This window comes from Bombina bombina, chromosome 5 (genome assembly GCF_027579735.1).
Source record: "Bombina bombina isolate aBomBom1 chromosome 5, aBomBom1.pri, whole genome shotgun sequence".
Lineage (NCBI taxonomy): Eukaryota > Metazoa > Chordata > Amphibia > Anura > Bombinatoridae > Bombina > Bombina bombina.
In genome coordinates, this window is record NC_069503.1 from 869,427,427 (window position 1) to 869,450,092 (window position 22,666).

The window sequence follows — 22,666 nt, forward strand, 5'->3', positions numbered from 1 at the left end:
TTTCACAAAAGATATGAAATAATAAAATGAAACAATTAGGGATGTATAATACCAATGTAGTGATCCAACAAATTGGACTGTATATGAATAGTTACTATGTCCTTTGTCGAGTAAATCTGACTCGGCTGTTGACTGTAAGAAACCAGTGGAAAAAGTTTGTTTCTTTGAGGTTGTCTTGTTAGTCGGTGCTTTATTGAAGGCAGCTCCTCTTGTTCCCAGAGAGCGGGGATGTAGCTGTTAAGAAAAGGAGATAGAGAGGGCGCCACATAGTGTGATATAATTTTAAGCAGAGTGGTAAAAATCTGTAGCGGTGGTGTGCTTACCAGATAATGTTGTACTGTGCTGTGACCAGTACTGTCTCGCCTGCTAGCACTTAAATCAGTGGCTAGTACACTGCCAGACAGAGTCTTTCCAGGGGCTCTTCCTTCAGGCTGTGGGCTCCAAAATCTTCAGTATTGGCTGCGAGCAAAACTTCGTTTTGTGACTTTGGAATTTAACTCAGTATTATTGTATAAAAGAATGTATACAACTTCCAGAATTAAAAGAATTTTAAAAGGCTTTATTATAACGCGTTTCTCAACCTCCAAGGGTCGTTTCTTCAGATATCAAAGCGATATCTGAAGAAACGACCCTTGGAGGTTGAGAAACGCGTTATAATAAAGCCTTTTAAAATTCTTTTAATTCTGGAAGTTGTATACATTCTTTTATACAATAATACTGAGTTAAAATCCAAAGTCACAAAGCGAAGTTTTGCTCGCAGCCAATACTGAAGATTTTGGAGCCCACAGCCTGAAGGAAGAGCCCCTGGAAAGACTCTGTCTGGCAGTGTACTAGCCACTGATTTAAGTGCTAGCAGGCGAGACAGTACTGGTCACAGCACAGTACAACATTATCTGGTAAGCACACCACCGCTACAGATTTTTACCACTCTGCTTAAAATTATATCACACTATGTGGCGCCCTCTCTATCTCCTTTTCTATAACAGCAATCAGGCATAGGATCCGGAAACTCTGCCTGATGGGAACCAACTAAGTCTGTTTTGGAAGACAAGATTGCTGTAGGAACACAGCGCTCCTTGTGAATGCATTTTTCATTTTTGCATCTAGTAAGTGCAACTTATTTTGCGTGTGTAATAACCTGTAAATAAAGCTTTTCACTTGAGTCCTGCCCTGTGCGCCTTCTCTTCTTTTTCTTTTACGGAGTAGTCAGACAGGCAGAGTTCAGCAATGATAAGGCAATCCAGCAATTCAAGGGTTAAACAGGCAGAGTAGTCAGACAGGCAGAGTTCAGCAAAGATAAGGCAATCCAGCAATTCAAGTAATAAAGCACCTAGGAGCACACACAGTAACACCTATACTTGGGCAGTTAATGTAAGTAATGCAGGTATTTACATAGGCGACAAGGAGGACTTCAAAGGATCTGGCCTGAGAGGAGAATAGATGTGCAGCGATGACGTCATCGTGCACTCTCACAGCAACGGCTGCGTCCCTGGTAACAACCAGAGCGGCGCAAGGGAAGCACGGGAGCGGCGTGACATAGCCCCTCACTCAAGGGTGAGCAGCATGGAACTTGGAGACCAAAGATGGAGCATGCACATTACAGGCAGGAACCCAGGAACGCTCCGCCACAGAGTATCCCTTCCAGTTTATGAGGTATTGGAGCTGCCTGTGCCTGATTCTGGAATCCAGGATTTTGGCAACCTCATACTCTGGTTCGCCATGATTCAGGAGTGGAGGAGGAGGACGTCTGAGTCGAGTATACCTATATGTGACGTAAGGGTTTGAGCAAGGAGATGTGAAAGACTGGGTGAATGTGCAAGGTCTTAGGCAAGGCCACTCTCTAGGCATCAGGAGAAAGTCTTTTGAGGACTTTATAAGGACCAATATACTGAGGTCCTAATTTGTGACAAGGTTGACGTAAGCAGATGTGACGGGTAGAGACCAAGACACAATCACCTGCAACAAAGGCACAAATACTGACTCGATGATGATCGGCAAACCTCTTATATCTAGAGGTGGTTGAGTGTAACTTAGAGCATATTTTGGAGAACCGATCCACCACCACCCATATGACTGTATGATGGTCAGAAGGAGGAAGGTCTAAAACAAAATCCATGGCTATGTGTGTCCATGGTTGTATAGGTATAGACAATGGTTGAAGTAGGCCATGTGGTAGGGAATGGGGAGTCTAACAAGCTTTGACATAATCCTGAGAGTCCGACTTCATGGTAGGCCACCACACGTGTTGGGAAAGGAGTTTAAAAGGTTCTTGTCAAACCAGAATGACCTGACAGCTTGCTGTCATGAGCCCAGGATAATACAGGAAGTGAAGGTTTGGAGGAACATAAAGGATCTCAGGAGCCGCCGAGGCTTCAGAAGGTTTTTTTGACTGGGCTCATTGCAGTCTTTGAAGAAGAGAGGTGTTGAGCTGAGCAACCACACAGGAGGGGGTATGATGTGTTCGATAGGAGCTTCAGAAGAGTCACTAGACTGAGGAAACTGATGGGAAAGGGCATCAGCCTTTTTATTCTTGGTCCCAGTAAGGTAAGAGACTATAACGTTAACATGAGAAAAGAATAGGGCCCACCTGGCCTGTCAAAGATTTTAGTCGATGAGTAGTCTCTAGGTAAGTCAGATTCTTGTGATCAGTGAGAATCTGAATGGGGTTGGGGGTACCCTCTAGCCAATGACGCCATTCAGTCAGGGCCATCTTAATGGCTAAGAGTTCACGATTACCCACATCGTAATTTCTTTCTGTAGGAGTGAAGCGTTAAGAGAAAAAGGCTACAGGGTGTAACTTGGAGGTTAAAGGGTTCCTTTGGGTTAAGACTGCACCAGCTCCTATCTCGGAGGCATCAACCTCTAAAGTGAACTGCAGTTCAGGACGGCGGAGCACAAGAGCAGAACAAAATACTTTTATCAGATGAGATAAAGCATCCACAGCCACAGGAGGCCAATTCTTGCAGTCTCTGTTTTGTTAAGTTAGCTCAGTGAGTGGAGCAATGATTTGGGAGAAGTTCTTTATGAACTTGCGATAATAGTTAGAGAATCCCAAGAATCTCTGTAGTTCCTTTAATGAGGTGGGTTGAGGCCATTCCAGAACTGCGGTTAGCTTTGTAGGATCCATGGCAAAACCTTCCTTCGAGATGTCAAGGAACTGGATCTGAACTTGATCAAACTCACATTTCTCCAGTTTGGCTACCAGAGAATTTTTTCTTAGGCGAAGAAGTACCTGTTTTACATGCTCATGATGCTCCTCAAGAGTGGAGGAAAATATGAGGATGTCATCCAAGTAGACGATGACAGTGCGATTAAGAAGGTCATGGAAGACATCACTGACAAATGCTTAGAAAACAGCAGGGGCATTACACAGCCCAAAAGGCATTACAAGGTATTCGTAATGCCCTGATCTTGTGTTGAAGGCAGTCTTCCATTCATTCTTACTACCTCATTTGGGTCCATGGCCCAAGTTTAATGTAATGCTTGTGGGATATTTCCCTATCAGGCCAAACTTGGCCAGTAGTCTTCTTTTCCCGGCATCAAGTTGAAGGATAAGGAAATATTGCATAACAAACTGAGTAACAAAATGAGGTAAGCAGTACTCACGGTAGACATGGTAGTCCTTCACGGCAATAAGATTAAGGCAGAGAATGGTCAGAGACAGGCAGAGTTCAGCAACAGAAAGGCAATCCAGCAGTATAGCAGTTCAGGGGTAAACCACTAGAATGGTCAGGAACAGGCAGAGGTCAGCAACAAAAGGTAATCCAGTAGTTTAGCAGTTCAGGGGTAAACCAACAGAATGATCAGGAACAGGCAGAGGTCAGCAGCAAAAGATAATCCAGCAGTTTAGCAGTTCAGGGGTAAAACATTCAGAGTAGTTAGACTGGCAGAGTTCAGCAACGATAATGCAATCCAGCAATTCAAGGGATAAAAATGCAGATTAGTTAGACAGGCAGAGTTCAGCAATGATTAGGCAATCCAGCAATTCAAGGGTTAAACAAACAGGCAGAGTAGTCAGACAGGCAGAGTTCAGCAATGATATGGCAATCCAGCAATTCAAGGGTTAAACAGGCAAAGTAGTCAGACAGGCAGAGTTCAGCAAAGAAAAGGCAATCCAGCAATTCAAGTAATAAAGCACCTAGGAGCACACACACCTATACTTGGGCAGTGAATGTAAGTAATGCAGGTACATACATAGGCGCCAATTCGTGCCAAGGAGGACTTCAAAGGATCCGACTTGAGAGGGGAATAGGCGTGCGGTGATTATGTCATCGTCACACGCTCACAGCAACCGCCGCCTCCCTGGCAACAGCCATAGCAGTGCAAGGGAAGCACGGGAGCAGCGTAACAGGCTTAGCGCACAAACGCTATCCGACATGTTTTATTGCACGCCCCCATCAATTTCCATTGTGTTAGGGTATTAACGCAGATGTAAGTGCCCACTAAACTTGCTCCCATGTAGTAAAATATAACTTTGAACCTGAAATATAAGCACAAAAATGGAAGCTCTATGGATTGTGCTCTAGCGATGTTAATGCACTTTTACCACTTGCATATTTGTGTTCCATATGTAATTTAGCCAAAAAAAAAAGTGTATGCAATTTTAAAACAATTTCCAAATGTTACTTTTGATATATCATTTGGTTTTGTTATATCATTTGCTTTGTTTCTTTTTGTATTCTTTGTTGAAAACAATACTTAGATAGGTGCAGATGATACCACATACCTTCGGGACCCTATTTATATGCTTGGTCTGAACATTTCTGAAGCCAAATACAACAAGATCTGACATTTTTGGCAAGGTGACTAAAATATGTGCATACTTTATTCCGGACTGTAGTCAAACTTAAAAGTGTTGTAAAAGGTAATAAGATACACACCACACATACTCTCATACAACACACACACCACACACACTCTTATACAACACACACACCACACTCTTATACAACACACATATAAACCACACACATTCTTATACAACATGCACACCACACTCTCATAAAACACATACACTCTTATAGAACACACACCACGCACACTCTCATATAACAAACACCACAACACACACACACACTCATACAACACACACACTCTTATAGAACACACACACCACACACACTCTCATATAACAAACACCACACACTCTCATACAACACAACACACACACACACACTCTCATACAACACACACACCACACACACTTGTATAACAAACACCACACACTCTCATACAACACAACACACACCCACTCATATACCACACACACTACACACACTCTCTTATAACACACAGAACAAACACACTCTACTACAACACAAGTGGTGACCCAGTAAACATGGTGTTGCAACACAGTAATGGGTCCCAACCCGTGGTTTGAAGAACCCTGCTCTAATTGAATCTTTGGGCTTCAATTCCCTTTAATTATGTGTAGTAAAAAAATATTTATTATTTATTTTGTTACCTTTTTCTGTAATCTAAAAATGTGGGCTTTCCAATTCCCCTGAGTTTCTATAAAGTAATAGGTAACATCATGTTGAAACCATGAGGGATATTTATCAAGTCGTCAACCGCAAATACGCTGGAATTCCGCAGCGTAATTGTGGCGAGCTTGATTCAACCCATTTATCAAAGCCTACAGACCGGCAAAAGTTGAAATTTGTGATGTAACATACGATCCACCGTTCTCAATCCGACACAGATCGATGCTTACGTCATTACAGATGTTCCGAATACAAATTCGGCACTATCTGACAACTTTTGCAAGTTATCAATATCTAACAGGTACGCTCGCCACTATTCCGGCCCAGAGTACCTGGTTTTTAATCCGCCACCCTGGAGCCCGCGGATGCCATAGGAATCAATGGGAGTCTGAAAGCACCGTAAGCTCATGTTCGATGCTGCCAGATATCCCATTGATTTATATGGAAGAAAACCAGTAAAGTTTACACCTAACACCCTAACATAAGCCCCAAGTCTAAACACCCCTAATCTGCCGCCCCGACATCGCCGCCACCTACATAATGTTATTAACCCCTATTCTGCCGCTCCAGGACCCCGCCACAACTAAATAAATGTATTAACCCCTATCCCGCCGCTCCTCGACACCGCCACAACTAAATAAATGTATTAACCCCTATCCCGCTGCTCTCGGAGCCCACCGCAACTAAATAAATGTATTAACCCCTATCCCGCCGCTCCCGACACCGCCACAACTAAATAAATGTATTAACCCCCATCCTGCCACTCCCGGAGCCCACCGCAATTAAATAAATGTATTAACCCATATCCCTCCACTCTCGGAGCCCACCGCAACTCTAATAAAGTTATTAACCCCTATCCCGCCGCTCCCGAACCCCTCCGCAACTAAATAAATGTATTAACCCCTAAACCCCTGGCCTCCCACATCACTACCACTTACTAAACCTATTAACCCCTAAACCGCCAGTCCCCCACATTGCCATAAACTAAACTAAGCTATTAACCCCTAAACCTAACAAACTGCATTAAATATTAACTCATCCCTATCTTAGAATAAATTTAAACTTACCTTTAGAATTAAAATAAACTATATTAAACTACTAATTAACCTACCCTAACTATTATCCTACAATTACATTAAACTATATTAAACTATTAATTAACCTACCCTAACTATTATACTAAAATTACATTAAACTAACTATTAAAATAACTATATTACACATTTAAAAACCTAACCCTACTCAAGTTATTTAAATCTACTATTAAAAATCACTAAGTTACAAAAAAATAACAACTAAGTTAAACAAAATAAAAAACACTAAGTTACACAAAATAAAAAATAAATGATCTAATATTTAAACTAATTACACCTAATCTAATAGCCCTATCTAAATAAACCCCACCCCCCCAAAAAAAAACAAAAAAACCTAGCCTACACTAAAAGGGCCTTTTGCAGGGCATTGCCCCAAAGAAATCAGCTCTTTTACCTGTTAAAAAAAATACAAATACCCCCCCAACAGTAAAACCCACCACCCACACAACCAACACCCCCAAATAAAAACCTATCTAAAAAGCCTAAGCTCCCCATTGCCCTGAAAAGGGCATTTGTATGGGCATTGCCCTTAAAAGGGCATTCAGCTCTTTTACTGCCCAAAGTCCATAAGCTAATATTAAAACCCACCCAATGAACCCTTGAAAAAACCTAACACTAACCCCCGAAACTTACAATTTTCAAAGACCGGACATCCATCCTCATCCAATCGGCAGAAGTCCTCAGCGAAGCCAGCTGAAGTCTTCATCCAAGCGGGCCAAAGTCTTCATCCAGACGGCATCTTCTATCTTCATACATCCGGCGCGGAGCGGCTCCATCTTCAAGACATCCGGCGCGGAGCATCCTCTTCTTACGACGTCTCTTGAAGAATGAAGTTTCCTTTAAATGACGTCATCCAAGATGGCGTCTCCTACATTCCGATTGGCTGATAGAATTCTATCAGCCAATCGGAATTAAAGGGGAAAAAATTCTATTGGCTGTTGCAATCAGCCAATAGGATTGAGCTTTCATCCTATTGGCTGATCCAATTAGCCAATAGGATTGAGCGCGCATTCTATTGGCTGATTGGAATAGCCAATAGAATGCAAGCTCAATTCCTATAGCCGCGTTCAAGGAACTTATTGGCCATCATTTCCAGTTGTTATTCCCTATTAGTCGTCTCTGTGTTATTTCTCATGACTCTCATCATCTGTGACTTGATAATGGCCTTAAGGGTGTGAGGTGGATGGTTACTAGTGGCTTCAAGTAGTGAATTTCTATCCATTCATTTAGAATAGAGGGTGGTGTATAACTTGCCTTGATTTTTATAAATCCTCAGATCCAGGAAATCAATCTGTTCATGATCATATTTCAGTTCTATCATTCTATCAGCCAATCGGAATCTAAGGGACGACTTCTTGGATGACGTCATTTAAAGGAACCGTCATTCAATAAGAAGACTCTGGATGAAGAGGATGCTCCGCATTGGATGTATTGAAGATGGAGCCGCTGCACGTCGGATGGATGAAGATAGAAGATGCCGTCTGGATGAAGACTTCTGCCCGTCTGGAGGACCACTTCGCCCAGCTTGGATAAAGACTTCTCCCGGCTTCGTTGAGGACTTCGGCCCGGTTGGATGAAGACTTCTGCCGCTTCCTTGAGGATGGATGTCCGGTCTTCAGAACTGTTAGTCGATCTTCAGGGGGTTAGTGTTAGGTTTTTTTTAAGGGTGTATTGGGTGGGTTTATTTTTTAGGTTAGGGATTTGGGCTGCAATAGAGCTAAATGCCCTTTTAAGGGCAATGCCCATTGAAATGCCATTTTCAGGGCAATGGGGAGATTAGTTTTTTTTTAGTTAGTATTTTATTGAGTGGTTGGTTGTGTGGGTGGTGGGTTTTACTGTTGGGGGGGTTGTTTGCATATTTTTTTTTTACAGGTAAAAGAGCTGATTGCTTTGGGGCAATGCCCTGCAAAAGGCCCTTTTAAGGGCTATTGATATTTTAGTTTAGGCTAGGGTTTTTTTTTATTTTGGGGGGGCTTTTTTATTTTGATAGGGCTATTACATTAGGTGTAATTAGTTTAAAGATCTGTCATTTGTTTTTTATTTTCTGTAATTTAGTGTTTGTTTGTTTTTGTAATTTAGCTAATTTAATTTATTTAATCGTTTTTAATTTAGTTAATTTATTTAATTGTAGTGTAGTGTTAGGTGTTATTGTAACTTAGTGAAATAAAGGAAGAGCAAAGAAAAGATACCTCACAACAGCACTCTTTGTCCAATATTAAGTTTACTTGTAAGTGCATAGTTTACAATGTCATATAAACTACCAACTGTGCACAGTGGTCACAATAATACATATGGGTTAGTAGCTGTATTCACTCAAAATCCTGTCTTAACTAACACAGTACAGAAAAATAAGGGAATAACACATCACAATAATATGTGCGGTACAGATAGATGCAGCCGTTGCTGTGAACACAGTTAGTAATAGGTAACACTTATCATCCGCTGTGTGATCAAAGTCAATCAGAGTGCTATTCTCAGATGCCAAGTCGATACTAACTTCACAAATTTCCAAATTGGTTAGTATATTTGTAATCCCAGGGCAACGATTTACCCAAAAGAACCAACATAGAGGTGATCATGGAAGGGGCTGATAAAGTAGGTGCCCACAGCCGAAGACCGGGTGATCCCAGTGCACGCAAGCCGTGGCGCGGACAAGACTTCACTGTCCGACAGCGTCCCCCTCTACACCTCCAGGTGCTTCCTGCTGAACCGGAAACTGTGGAAACTGTGGAATAGATGGCTCCTAGTAGTGCCGCACAGAGCGTTGTTCCCATAGAAAGGCTCAGAGTCAGACTGAGCGGTTGCTAATGCCGACGTACGTTTCACCAAATGTATGGCTTCATCCGGGCAAGTGTATAGTGAGTCCAGGTACCTGCTTCACATTTAAAGCGGTGCTATGTGATAATGCCCCCGGAAACTAGGCCAGTGAATATAGGTTCCTATGTTGGCTATGTAAACTACATATACTTTGCCAACATGAACAAAACTTTTTTCTGTTATGATTGCTCTTTCTTATTCAGTAAGGTTCAGTATTACTTAGTACATATAATAAAATACTAAATCTTCAGAAATCAATTTTATATTGATCATCTTAATTGTTTTGGCTAAACATGGTTCTCTCAAAGTGACAGTGTTATTACATTTTTGTTATAAACAGAAAATAATTTTTCCCCCTCCCCCATCGTTAGTTATTTATTTTTCCCAGTTATATTTTATTTATTTAATTTGGGCCATAACAAAAAACAGTTTTTATAGGAAATGCCCCAAATTGTTTTCCTCATTAAGACCATAAGGGGCAAGGGTTCCCAAGTTAAAAATCCATCTACTTTCACGTTGAAGCAGGATTTTATCAACACCTTGTGTGTCCAGACTAACTTTATCTATTCCTATAAGTCTAAAGCAACTGGGTGATAAGTTATGAAACTAAGTGAAGTGTCTGGCTATGCTAGATGTATTAAAATCATGTTCTATGTCTCTAAGATGTTCTAAGGTACGTTCACTGAGGGCCCTAGTGGTCTTACCCACATAATAAAGGGGGCAACTACATTTAGCTAGATACACCAGGCCTTCAGTCCTACACGTAATCTTTGAGCGTATCTTATAGACCATACCCTTTCTATCGGAAAAGAATCGTACTCTTTCTATATGATTGCATGCTTTACACTGTTTACAAGGATAACAGCCTGGTTCAAGGCCAGTTCTATTCAACCAATTGCCACTTATCCGTGGTCGAACGAAGTGACTATGAACAAGGCTGTCACGTAGATTTGGAGCACTTCTTGCTGTTATGAGAGGTTGGGGGTGAGTATTTCACTCAATTTGGTATTGGAAAGAAGGATATGCCAATATCTCTGCATTATTTTACAAACATCCTCCCAGCTCTCATTGTAGGCTGAAATAAATCTAATTTTACCCTGTTGGGGATCCTTTTCCCTGGCTTTTGACCTTGATATGCCAAAGATACTATCAGCTTGTGAGTGATCCTTTTGACGTTGATATGCCTGACTAATGAGTCTTTTCGAGTACCCTCTTTCCCCAAACCGTTTGGTCAATTCTCTGGACTCTGCAATGAAGTCTGCATCTGTTGTGCAGTTTCTACGAGTCCGAAAAAATTGTGAGATAGGAATCCCCTTTATCTGATTTTTTGGATGAAAGCTGTCTGCTCTTAAAATACTGTTTGTGGATGTAACTTTGCGATACACTTTTGTTATCAAAGTACCATCGTTTACCGTAACAGTGACATCCAAACAATTAATTGTTCGTGGATCACTGATAAGTGTAAATTTGAGATTAAATATATCATTGTTAAGGGATTCAATAAAGGTCTGCAACTGTGTTATTGTAACTTAGGTTAGGTTTTATTTTACAGGTCAATTTGTATTTATTTTAGCTAGGTAGTTATTAAATAGTTAATAACTATTTGATAACTATTCTACCTAGTTAAAATAAATACAAACTTGCCTGTAAAATAAAAATAAACCCTAAGATAGCTACAATGTAACTATTAGTTATATTGTAGCTAGCTTATGGTTTATTTTATAGGTATGTATTTAGTTTTAAATAGGAATTATTTAGGTAACAATATTAATATTTATTTATATTTATTGTAATTATATTTAAGTTAGGGGTATTAGGGTTAGACTTAGGTTTAGGGGTTAAAACATTTAGTATAGTGGCGGGGACGTTGGGGGTGGCAGATTAGGGGTTAATAAATGTAGGTAGGTGGCGGAGATGTTAGGAACGGCAGATTAGGGGTGAATAATATTTAAATAGTGTTTGCGAGGCGGGAGTGTGGCGGTTTAGGGGTTGATATGTTTATTATAGAGGCGGTGACGTTGGGGGCGGCAGATTAGGGGTTAATAAATGTAGGTAGGTTGCGGCGATATTGGGGGAGGGAGATTAGGGGTTAATAAATATAATGTAGGTGTCGTTGATGTTGGGGGCAGCAGATTAGGGGTTAATAAGTATAATGTAGGTGGCGGCGGTGTCCGGAGCGGTAGATTAGGGGTTAATAAATATAATGTAGGTGGCGACGATGTCGGGGGCGGCAGATTAGGGGTTAATAAGTGTAAGATTAGGGGTGTTTAGACTCGGGGTTCATGTTAGGGTGTTAGGTGTAAACATAACTTTTATTTCCCCTTAGGAATCAATGGGGCTGCGTTACTGAGTTTTACGCTGCTTTTTTGCAGGTGTTAGACTTTTTCTCAGCCGGCTCTCCCCATTGATGTCTATGGGGAAATCCTGCACGAGCACGTATGACCAGCTCACCGCTGACTTAAGCAGCGCTGGTATTGGAGTGCGGTATGGAGCACAATTTTGCTCAACGCTCACTTCTTGCCTTTTAACGCCGGGTTTGTAAAAACCCGTAATACCAGCGCTGCAGGTAAGTGAGCGATGAGAAAAAACTGCTCGTTAGAACCACATATATCCTAACACAAAACTCGTAATCTGGCCGTATGTTTGTTTGCTCTATATATTGTATGAGATGCCATTACACTGTGTCTGAGGAAGGGGATATTTTGTCCCCGAAATGTCACTATATTTTCACAGTAAAAAGTGTGTTTAAAAGACCAGCGAGTGCAAGTTTTTGTTACTTCTATATATAGGTATAAATATATATTTCTCATTAACATTATCAGATATATATATATATATATATATATATAATTTTTTTTCTCATTTAGCCACCAATCAGCAAACGCCACCCAGGTGCTGAACCAAAATGGGCTGGCCCCTAAGCTTTACATTCCTGCTTTTCAAATAAAGATAGCAAGAGAATGAAGAAAAATTGATAATAGGAGTAAATTACAAAGTTGCTTAAAATTGCACGCTCTATCTGAATCATTAAAGAAAAAGTTTGGGTTTAGTGTCCTTTTAAAGGTATTTAAAATTGTATTTCATGTCTGAATCCTGAAAGAAAACATTTTGGGGTTTTATGTCCTTTTAACCAATGTTAAAGGGATATGAAACCCAAAAAATTTATTTTTTGATTCAGAGCAAACAATTTTTAAAACGTTTCCAATTTATTTTTATTCTCAAATTTTCTTTATTCCCATAGTATTCTGTGTTGAAGAGATGCATAAGTAGGTGTCAGTAGCACCACACAGCAGGAAATAGTGCAGCCAAATAGTGCTCTTGTATATGGATAATATTCTTGCAAAATTGCTGCCATATAGTGGTCCAGACATGTGCATGCTCTTGAGATTATGTTACTCATTTTTAACAAAAGCTACCATGAGAATGAAAAAAACATAAATTATGCTTACCAGATCATTTCCTTTCCTTCTGTATGGGACGAGTCCACAGCTGCATTCCTTACTTGTGTGAAATAAAGAACCTGGCCACCAGGAGGAGGCAAAGACACCTCAGCCAAAGGCTTAAAGGGACACTGTACCCAAATTTTTTCTTTTGTGATTCAGATTGAGCAGGACATTTTAAGCATCTTTCTAATTTACTCCTTTTATCAATTTTTCTTCATTCTCTTGGTATCTTTATTTGAAATGCAAGAATGTTTATATGTCGGCCCATTTTTGTTGAACAACCTGGGTTGTCCTTGCTGATTGGTGGATAAATTAATTCACCAATAAAAAAGTTGCTGTCCAGAGTACTGAACCCAAAACAAGCTTAGATGCCTTCTTTTTCAAATAAAGATAGCAAGAGAATGAGGAAAAATTGATAATAGGAGTAAGTTAGAAAGTTGCTTAAAATTGCATGCTCTTTCTGAATTACAAAAGAAAAATTTTGGGTACAGTGTCCCTTTAAATACCTCCCCCACTTCCCTCATCCCCCAGTAATTCTGTCGTGGGAACAAGGAACAGTAGGAGAAATATCAGGGTATAAAGGGTGCCAGAAGAACAAAACCAAATTTAAGTCCGCCCAACGGAGAAATCGGGCGGGGGCCGTGGACTCTCCTCATACAGAAGGAAAGGCGATTATCTGGCAAGCAAAATTTATGTTTTCCATCTTAATATGAGGAGAGTCCACAGCTTCATTCCTTACTTGTGGGAAACATACCCAAGCTCTAGAGGACACTGAATGAAAACAGGAGGTTAAAAAGAGAGGTGGACCCTGTTCTGAGGGCATCACAGCCTGAAAAACCATTTCTCCCAAAAGTTGCTTCTTCGAAGCAAAAACGCCAAATATGTAAAATTTTGAAAAAATATGTAAGAAAGACCAGGTAGTTGCCCTACAAATTTGATCCCTAAAGGCCTCATTCTCAAAACCCAAGAGTGAGCCACAGCTCTAGTTGAATGAACCTTAATTCTCTTAGGAGGCTTGGTCCTGCTGACTCTATAAGCTAAGCAAACAAGCTCCTCAACCAGAAAAACAAGGAAGTGGACGAGGCTTCCTGTCCCTTACGCTTCCCAGAAGAGACACAAACAAGGAAGAAGTTTGACAAAAATCCATTGTAGCCTGAAGATAGAACTTCAAGGCCCAAGCTACATCCAAGCTATGAAATAACCACTCCTTCAAAAAAGAAGGATTAGGACACAAGGAAGGAACCACAATCTTCTGATTGATGTTGCGATCTGAAACAACCATAGGAAGGAAACCGAACCCAGAGAGAACAGCCTTAGCCACATGAAAAACTAGGTAAAGACCTAACATTGCAAGGCAGTCATCTCAGGCACTCTGTACGCTGAAGCAATAGCCAGTAGAAAAAAAAAAAGAACCTTCCAAGACAGAAAATCTTAATGTCAAATCCATGCATAAGCCCAACCGGAGCCTTCTGCAAAACTTAGAACAAGATGTAAACTCCAAGAAGGAGCACTAGATCTAAACACAGACCTGATCTAGTCAAAGCCTGAACAAGACTGGACACCTGGATGCTCCATGAGCCTCTCAAGCAGTAAAACAGATAGGGCTGAAATCAGTCCCCTAAGGAAGCTAATAGAAGGCCCTTCCCCAGAGCACCCTGACAAAAGGAAAGGATCCTGGAAAACCTGGCCTTATGCCAGGAGAATCCCCGCTCTACATACCAGAAGAATTAGGTCCTGTATCCCTTATGATAGATGCGACTATACACCGGCTTATGAGCTAGAACAAGAGTAACAACATTCTTTCAGAAAAAAACCCTCTCTTGGCTAAGAATAAGCGTTCGATTCAACGCAGTCAGCCTCAGAATGTCCTGGTTGTGATGAACACAAGGACCCTGCTCCAGCAGATCCCTGTAACAAGGTCCATGGAGGCAAAGCCCCTAAACTGTGACACAACTCTAGATATACACTCACTGACGTCTGTTCCTGCTAGGATCGACCATCCACAAAAAAGAGCGACATTCCCGAAGAGAAGGTTAAAAGAAACCTCTAAGGAATGCTAGATGTCTAGCATATTCAGGATGAAAAGGCCGAGAGCCCCATCTGGGTTCAAACCCACCTTCTGCTACTGAAGTGGTGGAGCTAACACTGACACCTTGAAAGTCTGATCAGCTTCCCCTTCTGACACAAACATTGGAGCAGGGAATGATTGTAGGGGACATCCGAACCTGAAGAGTACGCTCATAGATATGGTCGCTGGCAATGAGCCAACGTGGGCTTCCGCCCACCACCAGACACGAGACCCCCCCCCATGATTAGCAGGAGGAACTGTCCTTCTTCAAAAGAAGGTTTCCCCACTGAGAGGACCCAGCTGGTATGAACCCAGAAGACCAAATCCTCCAAGCAGAATGCTCGCTGAGGTACCAAAGGAATAAGTGGAAGAAAACTCCCAACCCATGGACCTCCCTAGGAACACTCTCTCCCCACGGACAAGGAAGCAACGAGGTCAAAACCGCCCCGGGAGTACTAAGAGAAAAATTCCTGAGAACAGGGAGATCTGAACGGAACACTGGGAATTGATTTCCCCCACCGGTATTCCATGTAAGTCTGTTAAGACAGAATCCCCAGCACCATGCCAAAGTCACGGCCTCAGCTGTGTCTATCCCTCTCCACCCCCGCGTCCAGAAGGTTGCTGGAGGGCATAACCCGATGGAACATTCGCAAGATCTCAGGATTAAAAGAAAGCTGCCACAGCAGGATTCAATGCTAAGCCTTCAGCTTGCTAGGCAGGGTAGATAAAAATCCCTATCCCTAAGACCAAACAGCATCAAGATCCACCCTGGTGTCGATACCAGCAACTCAGGTCTAGATCCAACTCTGAGGATCGAAAAGATACGAGAAATCACTAAAAGTCTATTAAGAAACCCAGAAAAGCCGAGACCCGGGAACTACCATAAAATCTGGAAGCAGGATACTGCCACCTTAAAACCCAGATCCCAAGAAGGATCAGAACAAGGTTTACTGAAAGATACGGTTCCTAAGAAATGAATTTGCACAAAAAGGATGAAACAGGAAAGACATCCTTCTTCCGAAAAAAGGAAGGTAGAACAAATGCCCAGTTCCGGTCTCTAGGACCCGCTAGATCCATATGATCCAGTATCAAGCACCCATCCCAGATAATACCTAAACAGGTCCAGCCTATTAACCAGGATAGATGGGCCTGCTGTACCTGGACCGGAATCTAGAAGAAAAAACTCCTTCTCCTAAGTAGAAAGAAGGAACATACCTAACAACGTATCTGAACACTCCCGGGCTAAAACAAAACTTCTTAAGTTCCAGCAAAGCTAGAACAACAGAATAATCAAATTAAAGAAATTAACCTCTGAGGTTTAACATTTTCCTCTAAAATATTGGGGGAACTATCACCCTGAGCAGAAATCTATAAGCTTCCACCGGAAAAAAACTATACGGAACGGAATAGCAAGGAAAAAGGCAAGCGCCCACAGTGATAAGCTAAAAAGGAGTGTGTAAACAAAAACAGGTCCTGCCTGTCATACGACACAACCCCTCATAGAACTGGGAACTGGGATTCTAAATAAACGATAAAACAAAAAGTAAAACAAGATGACAAGGAACATCACCATCCTCCACTCGTCTTAGTTAAGATCGTTATCTGATTTAGAGGACTGAAATTCAACTGACGGAGCAGTACTGGAAACCTCTAACATCGCCAAAACATCTCTCAGAAGTAAACGCAGGCATGCCAATCTAAATCTAAATGCTAAGCCCTCGGAGGACCAAAGTCAGCAGACTCCAACCCTGGAGGTTCTCCCTCTGAAGCCTCAGAAGGAACTGCATCCCCAGAGGACTGATCGGACACCAATTGTCCTTGGGCAGGAGTGCCCGGATTAACCCCTCGCTGGCACATAGCAGGAATAGGTAACCTCGGTGGAAACAAACCCCTTACAGGCAAAGGAGGATCGGAACTCTGGAAAACTGCATATGTAGGAACAGAATCAAGGGAACACACCTCACTGGACAAAGTGTCCTCAGAGGCGGATGGCTCAGTGGCTCTAACATCTCAACATTGGTTGATGAGAACACTTTATTGCGGCATACGGAACATAATTGAGCGGGCTGGATATATACACAGGTATCAAATTCTGTATCGGAGGGATCCCCCTCTAAATTATCAGAATTCTCCATAACTCATTTATATCAAATTATAGAAAGGAAAAACAACTTGCACCTTATACCCCAATGGCTGGGGCACTCACCACCTCCTATGACCCAGACAGATAGAGAAGAAGCTCCTCTCCACAGACACCGGTCAGGAATCAGAAGCAGTGAAAAAAACTTGACCATTCCTGGTCACATGGTGCTCATGCAGGACCTGCCAGCTTAATATAAAGAAACTGCGCAGCTCTCAAAATGAAAATAACCTGTATGTTCCGTATCAGCCTAAGAGCCCAAACGTTCTTACACGTAAGCAGTCAAAATCACATACCAAATATGATTAAAAAAACCCACTGTTCAATAATCCCTCTCAGGAGATATTAACCCTTGATTCCATAAAGATGAAGGAGTCCCACTGTGACTCTGTCTTCTATCTTTAACATGTGTGTACAATAATGAAACAATCTTACCGGAATCTGTGCCGTAAAAACAGTGACGCGGTCCTTAAAGTTTGACAGATTGTAGCAGCACTTCTGACATGGACTTAAGTGAAGAAAGCAGGCAGCGAAACTCGTCAACGCTGATTGCTTAAGGAGCTGTTAATATGAGTCTGGATGGGTTCACAGAAAAACTCTCCCTGCATCTCCAGACTCTAACTTTCGTCAATGCTCTCACTGAGAGGCTGACAAGACTACTTAAAACTTCAGTCCCATCTCGAAGGGTACTACCCTCCATAAGGAACTACTCTGAAATCTTCTGACACTTCTCTGCCAACCTCCTGTCACGAAAGCCAAAGTATGACTGGGGGATGAGGGAAGATGGGGAGGTATTTAAGCCTTTGGCTGGGGTGTCTTTGCCTCCCCCTGGTGGCCAGGTTCTGTATTTCCCACAAGTAAGGAATGAAGCCATGGACTCTCCTCATATTAAGAAGGACAACTGATAATAAAAGTAAATTAGAAAATTGTTTCAAATTGCTTTGGAGTAGATTTATCAACTGTTGGCCAACATGATTTATTGACTGTGAAATGCTTGTGCAATGCCGCCCCTGCACATTCACCGCTAGCAGGGGGTGTAAATCATCCCGATCGTATCCGATCGGGATGATTGCTGTCCGCCACCTCAGAGGTGGAGGATTAGTTAAGGAGCAGCAGTCTTACAAACGCTGCTTCTTAACTTATGTTTCAGGCGGACCTTCGGGGGACATTGCAGCATCTGCTGTTTGATAAATCTACCCCTTTATCTAAATCATGAAAGAAAAATGTGAGGATTATCCTTTATACAGGGAGTGCAGAATTATTAGGCAAGTTGTATTTTTGAGGATTAATTTTATTATTGAACAACAACCATGTTCTCAATGAACCCAAAAAACTCATTAATATCAAAGCTGAATAGTTTTGGAAGTAGTTTTTAGTTTGTTTTTAGTTATAGCTATTTTAGGGGGATATCTGTGTGTGCAGGTGACTATTACTGTGCATAATTATTAGGCAACTTAACAAAAAACAAATATATACCCATTTCAATTATTTATTTTTACCAGTGAAACCAATATAACATCTCAACATTCACAAATATACATTTCTGACATTCAAAAACAAAACAAAAACAAATCAGTGACCAATATAGCCACCTTTCTTTGCAAGGACACTCAAAAGCCTGCCATCCATGGATTCTGTCAGTGTTTTGATCTGTTCACCATCAACATTGCGTGCAGCAGCAACCACAGCCTCCCAGACACTGTTCAGAGAGGTGTACTCTTTTCCCTCCTTGTAAATCTCACATTTGATGATGGACCACAGGTTCTCAATGGGGTTCAGATCAGGTGAACAAGGAGGCCATGTCATTAGATTTTCTTCTTTTATACCCTTTCTTGCCAGCCACGCTGTGGAGTACTTGGACGCGTGTGATGGTGCATTGTCCTGCATGAAAATCATGTTTTTCTTGAAGGATGCAGACTTCTTCCTGTACCATTGCTTGAAGAAGGTGTCCTCCAGAAACTGGCAGTAGGACTGGGAGTTGAGCTTGACTCCATCCTCAACCCGAAAAGGCCCCACAAGCTCATCTTTGATGATACCAGCCCAAACCAGTACTCCACCTCCACCTTGCTGGCGTCTGAGTCGGACTGGAGCTCTCTGCCCTTTACCAACCCAGCCACGGGTCCATCCATCTGGCCCATCAAGACTCACTCTCATTTTATCAGTCCATAAAACCTTAGAAAAATCAGTCTTGAGATATTTCTTGGCCCAGTCTTGACGTTTCAGCTTGTGTGTCTTGTTCAGTGGTGGTCGTCTTTCAGCCTTTCTTACCTTGGCCATGTCTCTGAGTATTGCATACCTTGTGCTTTTGGGCACTCCAGTGATGTTGCAGCTCTGAAATATGGCCAAACTGGTGGCAAGTGGCATCTTGGCAGCTGCACGCTTGACTTTTCTCAGTTCATGGGCAGTTATTTTGCGCCTATTTTGAATGAAACGCTTGATTGTTCGATGATCACGCTTCAGAAGCTTTGCAATTTTAGGAGTGCTGCATCCCTCTGCAAGATATCTCACTATTTTTGACATTTCTGAGCCTGTCAAGTCCTTCTTTTGACCCATTTTGCCAAAGGAAAGGAAGTTGCCTAATAATTATGCACACCTGATATAGGGTGTTGATGTCATTAGACCACACCCCTTCTCATTACAGAGATGCAAATCACCTAATATGCTTAATTGGTAGTAGGCTTTCGAGCCTATACAGCTTGGAGTAAGACAACATGCATAAAGAGGATGATGTGGTCAAAATACTCATTTGCCTAATAATTCTGCACTCCCTGTATAGTTGCACACAGTCATCGTTTGCATTTTATCTGTCCCTAAGTATCCTCAGTTGCAGGGATTAAATAAAATCAAATAAATACATAATAAACAAGGCAAGCTTCCATTGCTTTATATAAACTAGAACTTCAAACTTATTTTGTCGATATTACAAAAACTAATATAATTAAAAAAAACATATACATTACATATTATTCTCAGTGTAATTTCTGCTTTGAATACATCATTATATACAGTATCTCACAAAAGTGAGTACACCCCTCACATTTTTGTAAATATTTTATTATATCTTTTCATGTGACAACACTGAAGAAATGACACTTTGCTACAATGTAATGTTGTGAGTGTACAGCCTATATAACAGTGTAAATTTGCTGTCCCCTCAAAATAACACAACACACAGCCATTAATGTCTTAACCGTTGGCAACAAAAGTGAGTACACCCCTAAGTGTAAATGTCCAAATTGGGCCCAAAGTGTCAATATTTTGTGTATCCACCATTATTTTCCAGCACTTGGGAATGGAGTTCACCAGAGCTTCACAGGTTGCCACTGAAGTTCTCTTCCTCTCCTCCATGATGGCATTACGGAGCTGGTGGATGTTAGAGACCTTGCGCTCCCCCACCTTCTGTTTGAGGATGCCCCACAGATGCTTAATAGGGTTTAGGTCTGGAGACATGCTTGGTGAGTCCATCACCTTTACCCTCAGCTTCTTTAGCAAGGCAGTGGTCATCTTGGAGGTGTGTTTGGGGTCGTTATGTTGGAATACTGCCCTGCGGCCCAGTCTCCAAAGGCAGGGGATCATGCTCTGCTTTAGTATGTAACAGTACATGTTGGCATTCATGGTTCCCTCAATGAACTGTAGCTCCCCAGTGCTGGCAGCACTCATGCAGGCCCAGACCATGACACTCCCACCACCATGCTTGACTGTAGGCAAGACACACTTGTCTTTGTACTCCTCACCTGGTTGCCGCTACACATGCTTGACACCATCTGAACCAAATAGGTTTATCTTGGTCTCATCGGACCACAGGACATGGTTCCAGTAATTCATGTCCTTTGTCTGCTTGTCTTCAGCAAACTGTTTGTGGGCTTTCTTGTGCATCATCTTTAGGAGAAGCTACCTTCTGGGACGACAGCCATGCAGACCAATTTGATGCAGTGTGCGGCGTATGGGCTGAGCACTGATAGGCTGACCCCCCACCCCTTCAAGCTCTGCAGCAATGCTGGCAGCACTCATACATCTATTTCCCAAAGACAAACCCTGGATATGACGCTGAGCACGTGCACTCAACTTCTTTGGTTGACCATGGCGAGGCCTGTTCTGAGTGGAACCTGTCCTGTGAAACCGCTGTATGGTCTTGCCCACAGTGCTACAGCTCAGTTTCAATCTACTTATAGCCTAGGCCATCTTTATGTAGAGCAACGATTCTTTTTTTCAGATCCTCAGAGAGTTATTTGCCATGAAGTGCCATGTTGAACTTCCAGTGACCAGTATGAGAGAGTGTGGGAGCGATAACACCAAATTTAACACACTTGCTCCCCATTCATACCTGAGAACTTGTAAAACTAATGAGTCACATGACACCGGGGAGGGAAAATGGCTAATTGGGCCCAATTTGGACATATCCACTTAGGGGTGTACTCACTTTTGTTGCCAACGGTTAAGACATTAATGGCTGTGTGTTGAGTTATTTTGAGGGGACAGCAAATTTACACTGTTATACAGGCTGTACACTCACTACTTTACATTGTAGAAAAGTGTCATTTCTTCAGTATTGTCCCATGAAAAGATATAATAAAATATTTAGAAAAATGTGAGGGGTGTACTCACTTTTGTGAGATACTGTATATAATTTATTTACCATTTAATATCCCTTTAATACATTTATTTACTAATGGTGTGATGCCTAAAAGAATAATATAAACTTTCTAGACTTATCAGTTAAATAAAGAAATTAAATATGTAAAGTCATATCTCTTTTCCATAAGTTTTACTATTAAACTAAAATTGATATTATGACTGTCAAAAACAGCAGAATAAGTTAATATAATACAGTGTCCCGGCAAATGCATTTTTATTCTATGATACCGAGATTAATTCCATAGTCAGAAAAATGTTAGAAATAATTCAGTCTTGTAGCTGATACAATCTTGTAACTAATAGAGTGGTTGATATTACCCATCATTTACAAGAAGGTGCCATCTGCTGAGCAAAAGTGTAATAAGCAGGCAATTCCAATTATATGTGAAATCTTTTTTTTTTCTTTATTGACTTTCTTCATCGTTTTGCTAAAGCCCTCAAGCAATCTGCACTAGTTTGGCAAGTGAACAGAACAGCAGTCTCTCCAGTGACCCCTATATCAATTTTGCTTTTTTATTTCACCCTCTCTTAAGGCTATGGACCTAATAGACTACGTCAAGCAAGTGATGAAAAATACTATATACATCCAAAGCAACTGACTAGAAATGGCAGCTTACTCGTGAGATTCAGATATAATATGCTGGAAATTGACTTATAGACATTAAACTCTTCACCTGTGTATTGCTTAATTGTTGCTGCAAGGTGTTCTTTCTGTGTCCTAGTAGCTGACTCGCTGCTTTGAACTTCTCTTCAGTTTCTTGCCTTTTCTGGCTTAAGCTTAGATGTTCCTGCAAAACAAAAACAGAAAGGTAAATAATACTAATAAGGACCTGAATTATTTCACTGGGTAAATTTCCTTAGTATGAGAAAAACACTGAACTGAGGTATTGTGTATTAACATGGAGACTCGACGCATTTCTTTTTTGGTAAGTAAAATCTACAATATAACTCATGGGCTGACAAAAAAAGGCTGAAGCACATCAACA

At 41.5% G+C, this 22,666-nt stretch overlaps 1 protein-coding gene across 1 annotated transcript in view; it reads right to left on the reverse strand.

The window, feature by feature from the left end:
- Positions 1-22,666, reverse strand: part of CCDC178 (coiled-coil domain containing 178) — an 835,363-nt gene that overhangs the window by 569,301 nt on the left and 243,396 nt on the right. The window contains 1 exon segment of the mRNA XM_053715876.1: positions 22,348-22,468. Coding sequence (XP_053571851.1) covers positions 22,348-22,468 — 121 coding nt within the window.